This window comes from Camelus bactrianus, chromosome 3 (genome assembly GCF_048773025.1).
Source record: "Camelus bactrianus isolate YW-2024 breed Bactrian camel chromosome 3, ASM4877302v1, whole genome shotgun sequence".
NCBI lineage: Eukaryota > Metazoa > Chordata > Mammalia > Artiodactyla > Camelidae > Camelus > Camelus bactrianus.
Window position 1 is genome coordinate 50,414,287 of NC_133541.1, and position 15,444 is coordinate 50,429,730.

General features: G+C 45.3%; 1 protein-coding gene across 6 annotated transcripts in view; it reads left to right on the forward strand.

Annotated features, from left to right (window-relative positions):
* The window catches only part of ARHGEF28 (Rho guanine nucleotide exchange factor 28), a 276,756-nt gene that overhangs the window by 227,516 nt on the left and 33,796 nt on the right, over positions 1 to 15,444 (forward strand). For all 6 annotated transcript variants that reach the window (XM_074359759.1, XM_074359771.1, XM_074359768.1 and 3 more), the window contains 5 exons: positions 3,081 to 3,259; positions 4,273 to 4,364; positions 5,475 to 5,657; positions 9,246 to 9,377; positions 12,335 to 12,435. In XM_074359759.1, coding sequence (XP_074215860.1) covers positions 3,081 to 3,259; positions 4,273 to 4,364; positions 5,475 to 5,657; positions 9,246 to 9,377; positions 12,335 to 12,435 — 687 coding nt within the window. The remainder of the gene's footprint in view (positions 1 to 3,080; positions 3,260 to 4,272; positions 4,365 to 5,474; positions 5,658 to 9,245; positions 9,378 to 12,334; positions 12,436 to 15,444) is intronic.

Genomic DNA, 15,444 nt, shown 5'->3' on the forward strand with positions numbered 1-15,444 from the left:
GTCGCTACTGTAATTGTGGGTGCTCTGGAAGAACACACAGAAAATAAGTGAGAAGGTGGGACCATTTTGTTTGTCCTGTGGCATGGTGAGGGCTGTGCTGGAAAAGAAAACAAATGTACAGCACATTTTTATAGAAAAAAAGGTTTCTTCAAAAAGAAAGACCTGAAAGAGAAACAAATCCTGTGTCTTGAGTGGTACTTATCATAGGCCACGTGACCTGCTGACGGATCAAGAATTAGACACAGTGTAAAGACAACTCTTTTGTCATCTAGGGCAACATGCATGTGGATTCAGACCAAGCTGTGATGCACAACCTAAAGTATGGCTTGAAATATGGATCTTTCCTTCTTCTCTGGGCCACCTGTAGACCACGTTTACCATTAAGTGGGGCACTGGGAATGCAGTCCAGCAAATGCCAGAATGAAGGCAGCCACAGCTAAGCTCCTCTTGGTTGGACGTGTTTGGCCCTGGACCACAGTTAGATGGTGCCAATCTTCCTGACAATGTTAGCCTGAAACATCGCTGCCTTTGTAAAGGCCAGCCAAGCCCTTGTCGGGGTCAAGGAGTGAAAGAGAAAGCATTATCCTTGAAGAGTCCAATGCACACTACCGTTCAGTCTAATGCTTTTGAGTTGCATCATGGACATTTAGTGGACACAAACCCACACATCATAAATACTTTATGGTTAACCTCTTGAGGGAATTGATGCATTAGCCAGGGGTATACAAATACCTGGATTTCCTAGTTCTCACCTTAGTATTTTAGAAAGTTATCTTCATGCTGATCACCACAGGTGAGATTCTCTGCTCCTTGTGCTGTTTGAAAAATTTCTGCCGGAAATTCTTAACTTGCTCTGTGTTGTGGAAGACATGATGAATTTGGAAGTGGCCAAGGAGCTAAGCAGCTGAAAGTAGAGGTTGGGGGATTTTTTTTATAAAAGAATTTTGCTTGTTTTTAAAGACGACTCAGTGGAAGTGGGAGCAGGACCAAATCTATGAAATGAGTAGGAAAAAGTAGACAGGTTCACTAAATCCTGGAGTCCTGAGTCTAGGAGGACCTCTTGAATATCAAAGAAGATAATTTCAGAATGAATGAACAATAAAAAAGCAGAGTGAGCATGCAGATGTGGAAGTACACGTTGAGAATATGAAGTGACCGTAAGGTCTTGTTGTCACAGTGGAATGGCGAACGGAACTTCTCACTGACAGAATCAGCCACTTCATGGACTCGCAAACGGATAAGGTGTAACAGTGGGGCTAAACGCAGCGGGTCCCTTTTCCCTTTTCCCTGTGGCAGAGGTTGTCAACTCCAGCACCTGCTGGGACTGGGCAGGAAATGTAAGTGAGTGAGCTGGACCGACTCTCGCTCTGAAGCAGCTGATCGAGAGGCAGGACTGCGGTAAACGGGGGATACGTGCCCCTTCTCAAAGACGGCAGGGATGGCTCAGCTATCGCCTGTGCTTTAAAAGGAGAGTATGGACCCAGGATGGTTGATCTGCTGCTTTTTCCCCAAACCCCAATTTAATTAATGCTACTTTCTATCCACTGACTTAGTTTTCATTTTGAAAATATCTGACCCCACCTGTCTCCTCCTGCACCACTAACCAACTGGTTCAAGTAATTTATTCTTGTTAATGTCTTTAATCAGTTCAGACCTACTCGGCCTCTTTCTGTACAGGGGCTGTGGACCTTGTAAGCTGAGGAAGCTAAAGCTGTGCATTGCAAGAAGGAAAGCAGACAAGATCTTAGATAGCAGATCCGCAATTGAATATGGGATGTTTACAGTGCCCGGGGGCTCTCCCAAGTTAGAAAGGGCAGCATCCCAGTGGCTCTGCCACAGAGCTGCTTTTCCAGCCATAAGCAGAGACAGCATGCAGGGCTGGGTATAACAGTGGTCTGTCCCATCATGGGTTGTTTTTTTTGGTTTTGCTGCTCTTAAGAATTGGATGGAGGTGGAATGAAGAGATACTCTGCTCCTATCCTCATACTCAGCTTCTGATGTCGTAAAGCCGTGTCCTGCTGGGAAAGCAGACATCAGCACTGAGGAGTCAGCAGTGAGGGATGGCGCGACGTGTTCTGGATACAGGCGTCGCTCAGTCCATGAGGGAAAAGCAAAACCATGCACTGCGGCCGACTCTGTCAACAATGGTAGAAGCCACAAACCAAAGCAGATTCCTCATATTTAGCCCCCAGGCCATTCATCCTGCAGGCATTCTTTTAGCAATTCTTGCGACTAGAGCTCCCTACCCAAATCAGTGTTATCTGTGTCTTATTCGTCTTTGAATCCCCAGTGCATGGAAGGGGACATTGAAGGATCACAGTAAATGCTGGTAGAAGAGGTGATTCAGTTGTGGCTCGGATGCCACATTTTAGACTTTCTTCCTATTTCTCTCTGATGGAATTATGCCAACTATAGTTCCACAGACATTTATCGAGTTGCCTACTTTTTTCAAAGCAATATATTAGGCATATGAAGATGAATTAGACCCATATCTGCCCACCAAGGGCTCGCCTGGTTGGTGGGAAGAAGAGGCATTTGCAGGTAGAGCTGTAGGAGTTAGGCTCTTGTGCTGGGTACCACAGTAGCAGAAGACGTTGGTTCTGGGGAGTCTGAGGTCTTGCCCCCCCCAGTTCTTTCATTTTCACAGTCTACTCTTGGGCGTCTGTAACCATCACCTTGTTGAAACAGTGTTGCTGTTAACTGCCAAATCCAGTGGACTCTTAAGGCCTTCCACCCTTCTTCATTTCTTTGTAGTATTCATACACTGTTTCCTAAACTGTGCCTTTCTAGAAAAATCCCTCCATCCCTGACTACACCATTTTTGACATTGTTTTCTTGCTGTTCTGATTGTTCTTTTAAAAAGTTGTCCTTTTAAATCACCAATTCTTAAGGACAGATGTTCTATAATCCTCCTTTTCCATCTTCTCTTCACCATACTGTTTCTGCCGGAGATCTTACTAACTTCCACAGCTCTTCTGAAAAGGTTGAAGTGAAATAAAGATTTGTCTAACACTCTTGCTTTCCTTAGCTACCGTATTTTGTGAGACCCCTTCACCTGCACCCCGTCCTGTTTTATGTAGGATCAGAAGCCATCAGTGATTTCCCTTCAGAAGCTGATTGCTCGAGAAGTTGCGAATGAGGAGAGAGGGATGTTTCTGATCAGCGCTTCCTCTGCTGGTCCTGAGATGTATGAAATTCATACCAATTCCAAGGAGGAACGAAATACTTGGATGAGACGGATCCAACAGGCAGTAGAAAGGTAATGCTTCCTTCTATCCATCATTGAGGGAATGGACTTGCTCCACTGGGGAAAACCTTCTAACTGTGTCTCCCCTGCATGAAAACTTAGCCTCAGCCAGGATGGTGCACTCCCTGACCCCTGCCCCCGCCTGCCGTAGCCCCTCACCTGCACCTTTGCTGCCTGTAACGCCCCCATCTCCCTCTGCCTGTGTGAATCCTGCCCATCCTGGTGCAGCGCATGGCTCACCTCCTTGGTGAAGACCTCTTCAGCTCCAGTGGTCTCTTTCTTACCTGAAGTTCCTTAACACCTGCTCTCTAAAGCACACACTTGGTGCTTGTAGCTGTTGTCTTGTTTATGTATATATATGTTTGTCTGTTAGATTGGAAGCTCCTTGAGGGCAAGGACCATGTCTTATGTCTCTGTGTCCCTAATTCTGAAGAATCATTCAATAAACATTTTTAGATTGGTGGCTCTAAGTGTGCTACATCAATTTATCTCTCATTGTGCAAAGACATCTTTTATAAATGGGGATGTGAGGGTGATGGTGATCATTCTTAATGGAAATTGGATTAGTTAGATCTTGAATGATGCTGTATAAAACTCCTCCACCTCCAGTGCACCCCACTCAACCTGGCACCCTACTCCCCCACCCCGCCCCAGTATCTCTATTCTACCCTCATGAAGAACAGAAGTGCCCAAATGCAGCAGAAAGCAAAATGTCTGATTTTAGTTGTACCTACTGCTGGCATTGGTGGTGTGTGTGTGTGTGTGTGAGTATGTTTGTGTATGTGAGTGTTTGTTGGAATATTTGAGTCCTCCTAAATGGCTGACTTGAGAGCTATGTTACATTATGCAAGGTCTGTTATACACTTAAGAAAACCAACTCTTTTGGTTGGGGGCATGATGAATTCTCTTTATGCTGAATTTTTCTTCTCGAAATAATTCTCCTGCTAAGTTCCCATGTCTTTCCAATGAACCTAAAGATACCTGGATTTGGTTTCAGTTGTCTCTCTTGCTGTTGTCTTTTCAAGTTGCCCAGAAGAGGAAGGGGGAAGGACAAGCGAGTCTGATGAAGAGAGGCGGAAAGCTGAAGCCAGAGTGGCCAGAATTCAGCAATGCCAAGGTACAGTGCAGGCACCTCGGCTCCCTGGTCGTGGGGTTCTCCTGGGGTGCTGGGAAAGCCCAGCTGTCATGAATGGCACGTTATGACTAAATGATGAATTTTGTGCACCAGAGGCCCACCCTGACCCCTTTCCAAAAAAAAAAAAAATATACTGGCACTAAAAGTGCTCAAATAAAACGACTCCCTCCCTCCTTCCTCCTTAGTGATTAAAAATATATTTTAAAAATTCTGCATAAAACCTAACAGTAACTGCAGGCAGTATGGTGCAGATGGGCACTGGCGCTGTTGTCCGATGGTTTGATTTTAGATCTCAGTACTGTCAGGTCACGGTTGTATGACTTTGGACAAGGAACACAATAGCTCTGGTCCTCAATTTCCAAATCTGCAAAGTAAGGAAATTAGATGCACTCAGTGATTCTCATCTCTGGCTGGGCATTAGAATCACTTGGGGAGGTCTTTAAAAATTCTGATGCCTGGGTCCGACCCAGTTCACCAGAATCTGAGGGGGTTGGGATATAGACGTCAGGATTTTAAACTCTCCCTTGGTGATTTTGAGGCTGACTGAGAACCCCTGGATTCACTGCTGGTTAAGGTCCCTTTAAGCTCTAAGGATTCTGTGACATCGAAATTAGAGGAAAAGGATGCAGGCGAAGATGGTTGAAGAAATTGGATGTTGAGAAACAAAAACATCAACCAGTATGTGTGGTTTGGACCAGGACTGGCTGCAGGCCGAGCGGTTCCAGGCCCCTGCATTGTTCTCCCTTGTGGGTAATGCTCATTGCGGGCAGTCCCGCCTCAATTTCCATTCCTCAGCTTCATGTTTGGTCTTAATAGAAAACAGCCTGAGTTAACAGTGATGGGCTTTTCAAGTTTTTCTAGAATTAGGGGAATGGGAAAGGAAATGAACATTTATTGAGTACAACAGACTTACAGAAAAGACAATGGATGCTCAGAGATGTTAAGTCATTTGCTGGAAGCTCCAGTCACCAACAACTTGTACTTGACCTGTTAGGCCACACTGCTTGCTAATTAGCAACGTCTTTATCTTACAGCTTGAATTTTCATATTGTATTCATGTGATAACCTTCTACGGTAAATACTGTTTCTTAGAAATACTCAGTAACCAAGACCAACAGATTTGTACATGTTTGGAGGAGAAGCTGCATATCTATGCTGAACTTGGAGAACTGAGTGGATTTGAGGACGTCCATCTAGAGCCCCACCTCCTCATTAAACCAGACCCCGGGGAGCCTCCCCAGGCAGCCTCATTACTGGCAGCAGCACTGAAAGAAGGTAAGTTGCTTCCAAAAGGATTTGGTTCAACAAATTCAGGAAATGTTTATTGAGCACCTACTTTGTGCTACATAGTGTGGTCTTGGTGCTGAGGATACAGCAGAACAAGACAAAGTCCTTACTCTTATTCCAGAAAGAGGAATATTTTAAAAAATGTGTGTGTGTGTGTGTGTGTGTGTGTGTGTGTGTGTGTATATATACACACACATGTATATATGTATGTGTGTGTGTATGTACATGTGTGAACATGTGTATATATATGTATGTGTATGTCAGGTTGTTTCAAGTGCTACAAATAAAAATAAGGGTAAGGGGAATGGAGAGTGATGGAGTTGGGGAGGTTCTATTTTAGACAGGATGAGCAGGGAAGGCCTCTTTGTTATGGTGTTATGTAAGCAGATCAGAAGGAAGTGAGAAAGCCAAGTAGATATCTGAGGAGTGAATGTTGCAGATGTAGAGAAGAGCAGGTGCAAAGGCCCTGAGGCAGGTGAGTGCCAGGCCTGTTTGAGGAACAGTACAGGGGACAGTGCAGGCAGAGAGAGGCAGAGGTGGAGACAGGCAGGAGATGAGTGAGAGCTAACTATGACCCAGATTACATGGACCAGATCAAGGCAAGGACGTTGGTTTTCATTCTCAGTAAGATGGGAAACAATACAGTTTTGAGTGGAGGAGTGACTTCACTTGTGTTTTGAAAGGAACCCTCTGACTGCTGCGTGGAGAATAGCAGTTTAGGGTATAACCATGGGAACTGGTGGCTGAGTTCGGGTGGAGAACAAGATCACTGAAGGTGAATAAGGTAGGGAGATGAGAGGCCAGGGTACTGGAGGGACTATGTTCACAGAATTGAAAGGACAAAGAATTTTGACAAGAGTGGCAATGGGGGTGGTCAGAGAACCTGCACCTGGTGCCACGTTGTCCAAGGAGTCTGTAGATGAACGGCCACAGGGAGGGCCAGTGAGTGGTGTCATCTGATGGCATGAACTTCAGGGGAAATACAGGTTTAGGGAGGAAATGGGCCGAAAAGTCCAGAGGTGTCAATAGGGACAGAGGGCTTGGGAAATAAAACAGCCACCAGCTGACAGTGGCAGGGAATGCTGTCCTTTAGCACAAGGGCTGGTAAACTACAGACCACAGACTCAATGCATCCCACGGCCCCACCGCCTGTGTTTGTAGCTGTCGTTTTATTGGAACGCAGCCATGCCTGCTTGTTACTTGTCGTCTCTGGCTACTTTCTCACTGCAGTGGCAAAGATGAATTGTCGTAACAGAGGCCATAGGGCCCACAAAGCCTAAAATATTTACCGTCTGGTCGTTTGCAGAAAACGTTTGCCAAGCTCTGTCTTGAAATCTCAGAACATGACCTCAGAAAGAGAATTCAGAAATCTTGGAATGTATTGTTTCTGTTTCACAGTTGAGGAAACGAAGGTCTTAAGAAGGGCAGAGAGGCTGTCCGAAGTGGCGTCCACTGATGGCCTGACTCATTCATCAGATATTCCCTGAGCATCCACTGTGTGCGCTGTTGTTAGTGCCAATGAAGGAAGCAGTGATGCTTTCCTAAAAACTTCTCATTGGGGAAGATAGACAATACACAAAGAAACAAGATAATTTCAGAAAGTCACGAGAAAATAAGACATTGGGACTGACTGAGGGGAAGGCTGTGCTGTAGGGAAGTCAGGAAAGGTTGCTTAGAGATTATGCTTTGAGGAGAGAGTTGACGGGTGAGGAGAAGCCAGCTGTCTGGACATCTGAGCAGAGCCAGTGTGTAGCCCCTGCATCTGGAATGAGCTTGGCATGTTCATGGACAGAGCAGGTGGCAGGTGGCAGGAGTCAGGGGAAACTGCTCTGGGGTGGGCAGGGACCAGATCTTTGTAGATTGTGGTTAAAAAGAGAGAGAGAGGGAGATTTTATTCCAAAATCAATGGAAAGTTGTTTGTTGGACACTTTTAATTGTGGGGATAGCATGATCTTATTTCTTTCCGGAAAGGAACGTGGGCGACTGAGTGGAGAACAGACTGGAAGGAGATGAGTTTCCCTGGAGATTGTTGGGAAGCAGTTACAGAAGCCGCGATGAGGGAGGCTGGGGCCTCGGTCTAGACTGGGACTGTCAATAATGCAAGTAGAGAGAAATGTGCAGATGCAAGATAGATTTTAGAAAGAAAGCCAAAAAGACTTTCAAGCAGGTTGACAGGAGCCGGTGACCCTCTCATCATCCTTGATGCTGTCTCGATTGAATACGTTGCCTACTCTCAATTTCAGCCAGTGCCTTTCACTTCCTCCCCCACCAAAGCTGTCACTCAGTTTTGCCTGGTTGTAAGTCCATCTGCTTTAATTCCTCTGGCTCACCAGCTGCTCAGGGGAACCCAGAGCAATGGGGGTGCTGCCTGAGCCACAGGTCAGATAATCCCCTCTGAGTCTCTGATCATCAACACCCAGCCTGTGAGCAGGGGCAGGAGGTCCTGTCAGGGCGGGGTGATTACCTGCTGAGCAAACGCTTGGGTCATGCACCCTGACTCACCTCCTGGGGCTTTGTTCTGCTGCCCTTCTTCCCTCCTTTCTCCTCTTCTGTCCCTGCCTCTTGAACCATCTGTCCTTCAGGGTTCTCTGCTCAGTGATCTCCTTTAAGGACTTTTTCCTAACCTAAACGTGTTGGCTCATGTAACCCCCTGCTCCTCCCTGCTGCCGGGCACGTTGTGATGCTCTCAGGCCTGGAGAACAGAATGGAGAAGCACCCAGGGTGCGCTGACCTGTCGTGCAGTTAGTTATGTCCCTTTGCCCCTTGTCTGCAAAGTCTCCTTCTTAGTTAGCAGACGCCCAGTGGCCCTGAGAGCAGAGCCAACGCTCGGTGAGTGGTTGCTGAGTTGAATCCCTGGACAGAGCATTTTAGAGATGTGTGTACTGTCCCACATGCTAGCTGCAAAGCCTTTATTGTGAATGAAAAGTTCCCTTTCTTGGTGTGGTGTTTCCCAGTCTTACCAGACCCTAAGAGCAGCCTGTGGTGCTTCTTTAAAATTCACATCCCCTGTTTTCTCTCCTGGAGAATCTGATCCAGTAGGTCTAGAGGATTGGGAATCTGTATTGTATTGAAGGCATGTTTGGGGAAATACTCTTTTGAAGAATAACTAATACTTCTGAGTAGCAAGTTATAAAATGCTATTGCCTGATAACTTATTTAAATTAACTGAATTTCAGAAAGTTTTTTTTTAGCCTACTAATTTACAGAAGGTTGTAGTTGAGATTTGTGTACTGTGAGTTTGGGTTTTTTTAATTTAATTATTCTCTATCATAAAATGATGCTAGAAGTATTGGTCTAGATTGCAGGTTGGTAAACCTTGCCTGTAAGGGGCCAGATAGTAAATATTCCAGGCTCTGCGGGCCGTATACAGGTTTGGGGATGCAGTCTTCTTTGTGCACATATGTGTGCATGGCTGTGTATTTGAACAACTCTTTAAAAATGTAAAATCTATTTTTAGCTCTTGGGCCATATAAAAACAAATGCAGGCCAAATCCAGTTTGCCAACCCCCTGGTCTATTAAACTATATATATATATACTTATATCTATAAGTTTACTTTTGTTTTCCCCCTCCTCAGCGGAGAGCCTGCAGGTGGCAGTGAGGGCCTCGCAGATGAGCGATGCGAGCCGGTCATCGGAGCAAGGCTGCGGAGAGCCTGCTTTGCAGGATGTGCTCAGCCCTCCGGGTGCGTCAGGATCGCCTCCTGCTTGTAAGTGAACGTGCAGCCTTTGCGGTGAGCCCCAGCACAGTCCCTGCAGCGTACAGTGGCTGCATAAAATGAAGACAACGGCTCGGTCCCCACTTGGGGGCACTGAATGTATTTTTTAGAAAAAACCTGAGAATAAATATGCTAGCCTCCATTATGGATGATCATGACCCTGGTGTTCCAGGAAAGAGGACATAAAGAATAGCTGGTAGGTGACAGCGCTGTCACCCAGGCAGGCTGCGTCCCTCCCGAGACCCTCCCCTGCCTCGCATGTGGCGTGACTTACTGAGGACAGTCTTGAAAGAGCGTTTCCATTGTTTGCTTTTTTGGAAGCGGCTCCCTGCAGATCATTAGAGAGCAAGGCTTTTACCTTCATCTCACATCATCAACTGAGAAAACGTTAACTCAGGAAACTAGAACCTAATGCATACACACACACACACACACAACACATGAGGCTGGGTGTTGTGGTAAAGGCAGAAGTGCCAAAATATTGTCATACCCTTTAATTCAGGTCAGAATTCACTTACTAAGCAGCGTTTTAATAGATTTTAAATACAGAAAAATAGAATGTAGAGAATTGATTTAGGTAATTTCCCAGAACCTAATTATATTGTTACAGGTATAGCTGTGAGCTAAATACTTAATTCCCTAGGGGTTCCTGTGGTATGAACATGAAGAATGTGTCTTTCATTATGTTCTGATGGTGAAAAACCGTGCTTGCACTAGGTCTTCTATGCACAAGAGAAAGTGTCTTCAGTAGCTAGAGCCTGGAGGATTAAACTGCCTTAGAATTTCTTTAACAGCATCTCTTGGTTAATTAAGATGTATGGAAGCAGTAAAGGTTTTAAATTCGGTACTTCTTTTTTTTTTCCACCAGCCCCAATAATTATTTTCCCCTTAGTTCTACTTTATCTAATCCTGGGTTTCTATTTTCAGAATGTGCACATATGTTTTTCATTTCGACACAGCCCAGATTCGTCAGGGGACTTGTCCTGCCCTGGGTGATTTCCTTTTTAAAGAAGAACCTCATTATGCCATTGAGGAAGTTCTCTCTAAAAATACACGTAGGGATCTGCTGCTCTCAGCCTCACCCCAGGGACAGCAGGAGAGGCTCCGCTCGGCTCCTGCAGCTGCTCGGGGCCGCACCCACCCTCCCCTCAGACCACGCCACCAGGGCTCTCCCTGTCTGTACCCACATCTCCCATGACATCTGCTAGAACCATTGAGAGGCTCTTTCCAGTGGGTTCATGTAGAGGAGGGGCAGGTTGGTAGGGTTTGGACTGCTTTAGTCTTGGGCTGGGCTGCATTGGAACACGGTGCTGCAAGAGTTTGGTTCTCTTTATAACATTGATAAGGGTGAAAAGCACTATCCTAAATGAGGATCTGTCACTGAATGGGTCAGTTCCATGATCGACTTTGAGGACTGGATCCTTCCACGTTAGTCGCATGTCAGTCTGAGGCTGGAGACCAAGTCAAGCCCCCTATTTTTAGTCCTCAATATACCTAATCAGGTGGATGGATATAATCTACTTCCTGTAAAATTATGGACACCCTCTTGTTGACTCTGAAATAGGATATAGGAGCAGAGGGACCTGAGGCTTGCCATCCTTCTGCCTTCATCCGGCTCACCATCAGCTCCCTTCCCCGTCTGATGGTCCTCATATCTATGAAGGGAAGCGAGATTGGCTAATTCTTTAGTAACACTTTTGGCATCTCTCTAAGAATTAAGAATAGTACCCAAGAGTGAAACAATTTTTTTGAGTGACAGAAAAGTCTGTGAGATGTTCCTTCTCTGTCGTGAAAAAGCATTGACTAGCTTGGGCAAAATAAACTTAATTTTTAGCTCATGTAATTTGAAGCAGTTTTGGCTTAAACAAAAGCATCTTTGCAATAAAAGAGACCTTTGGAATCTTCAAAGACTGTCTTTTCCCATAGACCTAAGTGTTTTCTAATTAATTTAAATAAAAAGTATTTCCTTCGTCAGAAATAAAGTTTCAAGATAGCACTGGGAAAAAAAAAAATTAGAAAGTGTCATGAAGTGAGTATCTGTTTCACCAGGGTCCTGATTGGACCTGGTTCCAATGAAGAAAGAAAGGTCTTTGGAAAGTCTTGTTTTAATCCGTGCACGGTGAGCATGATGTAAGTTTTAACTGAGTTCATGTGGGTAAAGAAATAAACAAAATCCCACTGCCAGAGATTAAATGGGTGGAGTGAAAATCTATATTTGGTACTTAAAACATATTTCTGGACTAGAAATATTCCTGTGTTTTCATGTGTTAAATACACAGTATTTACGGCATTGGTGAATTTAGAGCATAAGCAAGAATTGTAAGGGAAAAAACACACTTGAAGATTATTTCAAAAAATGAATTACTTGGAGGTCATGACAACTTCTCAGTCTGTGTGACTGAGCTCATAGAGTACTGGCATCTTCACCTGCTTAGAAAGAGGTTTCATTCCTGCCACTGGACTCCTCCTCCTTGCTAACCTTGTTTATGGTCTGCCGCTCTTGTACTGGCCAGGAGGGAGCCTTTCCCAGACCAGTCTCCCTAGCCAGTCTGCCAGCCCTTGCTTTTCGTCTATGGCGCCTGTTTTTAATTTTACCATTTGCAGGCAGCTCTTCCCATTAGGTGAAAATGAGACGCCAGATCCTACCCTCTTGGTACAACAGACATCACACAGACATCCCTCCGCTAGAAAGAAAGAAAAGTAAAAAGATGAGTGACAGTGGAGGCTGTTGGTCAGTTTGGCATCTGTTAGCATGTAAGCTCCCTGAGGGCAGGAACCCAGCACCTGGCTCTGTACCGCTGTCGCACCTCGTGTAAGAATATTCGCTATGTGTGATCTTGTGATTGTCTTGTTTTGGAATATGTGTCGGCTGTACACAGAAGAACCCAGTCCGCTGGCTGCTGTTTGATGATGTCCTTTTTGTTTCTGTCTCAATGGTGTGCTTCCAGCACTAGTCACAGAAGGGACAGGAGGAAGAGGCTGTTGGGATGTGGATCCTGGGACCCAGGGTGTGGGAGCCGACCTGGCAGTCCCTGATGCAGGGGAGAAGGTATTGTGAACTGATTTGTTAGTAAACAGCATGGGTTGCTTTGTGTCATAAAACAACCTCGGGTTCTGGTCTGTCCATGGCAGTGAATAGCACGCAAGTGTTTTCCTGAATTGTCCTCAATTTCAGTATTCATTCTTAAACTTTCTGACTTTTTTCTAAAATGTTCTTGCTTTTCTGATGTCATGTAGGTGTAAACAAAGAACAAATGAAAAGTTATTAAAAAGATTTAAAACTCAAACGTTTATCTGTGTGTCTGCGCTCTTGCTTCTGGTCTCACTTCCGCCCTGCCAGCCTCCCGCTTCTCACCCGCTACATCCAGCGTCTCTAGGCTGAGGGGTGGTCCTGGGCACCCAAGCCCTTGTGCAACCAGATGGTGCTAAAGTGGCAGAAATCATTTTGAGTTTGGACTGTTCTGGCTTCTTTCCCTTTCTTTTACCTTCCTCTCCTTTCCGATTGTTTTCCTGTCCCCGCCCCGATTGTCACCTACCTTTTTTGGTGATAGACTTGTAACCAACCTAACCAATTTTTACCTGGGGCAAAGTAGTTCCAAATGCTTGCTCCTTTCTTTCTTTCTTTCTTTCTCTCTTTCTTTCTTTCTTTCTTTCTTTCTTTCTTTCTTTCTTTCTTTCTTTCTTTCTTTCTTTCTTCCTTCCTTCCTTCCTTCCTTCCTTCCTTCCTTCCTTCCTTCCTTCCTTTCCTTTCCTTTCCTTTCCTTTCCTTTCCTTCCTTCCTTCTTTCTTTTTGATGTACTATACACATAGGTTATAACACACTGTTATAACAATTAAATGTGTGAAATATCCTATTAACTTCTAATGGAACTGAGATGTCAGAGACAGAATAAGAATATGATTCTGGGAGGTGGCCAGTAGGCCTCTCCAGGATTGTCTGGGGCTCAAGAGTTTAAAGTTTAGCTTTATCTAAAATCAAAGTAGCCACATTACAGGTACCAATATGTGTTAACGCGGTAAAATGACATCGTCAGATCCTGATATGTGGAACATTTTGAATATTGTGTGTATTTTTGTATATATTACATATGATTGAGAAGCCAAATCCAAAGATATTTTAAAATCCATAGAAAATATGGCTATGCTTTTTTTTAACATCATAGGCCAAAATGAAGAAAGGAATGCATGCAGTATTCTGCTCCACTTACTTTGACTGTAAGCTTTCAAACCTATTTTCTTCTGAAAATGTTCCTGCTCGTCCATCCTTTTCAGTGCAGACCTCACTTTTAAGACTGTGGTTCCAACTGCTTCTATGTTATTAGAGGACGGAAGCAGAGCAGGGCTGGTTAGAACAGTGTTCTCTTGAATGGAAAGCTCGGGGGGCTTCACCCCTCCTGTCCTTCCCTTCCCTGATTCAGTCACAGGTGAGGGATGAGGTGTCCAGGTTCCTCTTTGGATGAGCCTACCTGGAAAATTTTGCCATTCATAAGGCATTTTGAGAAGCAAAATGAACTGATACGTAGGGCAGAATCATTGGAAATCAAACGTTAAAAATAGCATGTGATGGATATTTTGTAATTCTATTTCTTAATATGGCAAGGTTAAAAAGAAAAGCACTTCTGGCAGAATTTTTCAAAAATCTGAATTTGTAACCCAAATGGCAAAAAAATCCCGTGTGTAAATTGCTAACTGCAGCTGCGCACATTCACCACAAGGTGGTGGGCTGGCTCCGTTAGAAAGACTTCCTTCAACATTCCCGTCTTGCCGCAAGCCTAGTGGTTCTCGGGAGTAAGTAACTACAAGCGGCATAATCCAGCTCATTTCTGTGTTTCTAATTTTTATAGAATTTAAAAATTCTATCCCATATGATCTTCTTATTACAAAAGGACAGAACCAGAAGAGCAGAGAGAACTCCAGAATTACTCCAGAACGGGGGTCTTTAGCCTTCGTGTCTTCCAGGGGGTTGGGCACAGATCTAATGACTAAACTTCATCTCCTTTCCCATCGTTTGTCCTTCCCCTGTTGAAGGTGCTGCCCTCTTGGCAGAATGGGGAAGAGTGAGGGGGCGGGAAGAAAAGGCCTGGCTAGTGCGTCATAGCACCATGAGCCCAAACTAACTGAATTTAACGATGTCTGAAGTTACCCGAGAACTGTTTCTTGCGGTTTCAATTTAAAGCTGCTCAGACAAGGCCACAAGCAGTGCACACGAGACTGAGACTCTCGGAGGGCAGGGAGTCAGGTGGCCCCATCACATGAGGTGTGGAGGACGCAGTGGGTGCTCACTGTACAGAAGGGGTGTGCGCGCCTGTTACGTGCCAGGCAGCATTCTGAGGTTTGCAGATACAGCACTGAGTACACAGGTGAAATCTTGCCACTCGTTGGCTTACATCCCAGTGAGAGAAAAGAGACAATACATGTATGGACAAATGTTGAATTCTGGAAACTGGAAACCCTCACTGTCTACATGTGTCCTTAATGTGTGCAGTGGAGAGACAATGAGTGAGGCAGTGGGTGCCTTCCCCCAGGAGCAGAGGGTCTCCTGTAGCCTCATTCACGGCCTCTGCTGACAGTGCTTCTACCAAGGCGGCTATGCCCAGGCCCAGTGAGCTCTGAGCAGTAGGGCCTGGAGCTGGCCAGCTAAGGGTCCCATGTAGGGCCTTCTCTGGGTCTGGTTTCTTCTCCTAACCACTTGCTGTTTTGGCTTCGTAAATCTCAAAGTGAGTTAGAGACCAGGCAGAAAGTCTGTAGTTCCCAAATCTGGCCTCCAGGGAGCAAGGGCCAGCCTGGCCTGGGAGACAGCTTCACCCTGGGCACAGGGAGTGCCATTTACAGTGTGGCTGGCACGAGGTCAGTATTGTCACTTAGAGTTTGCAGTGCATCCTCGCCATCTTCCCCAGTTGTTTTAAGGGGTGCTTGGGTGGAAAGTGGCCACGCATCTCACGTACCAAGTTGGCACAGAGGGAATGCGCATCAGGTGGTGTTTACCTCTGTGGGCTTTGATTTCTGGGAGGGAACAGCCACTGTGGGAGAGTTTAGAGAGGGTCAAGTGACCGCCCTG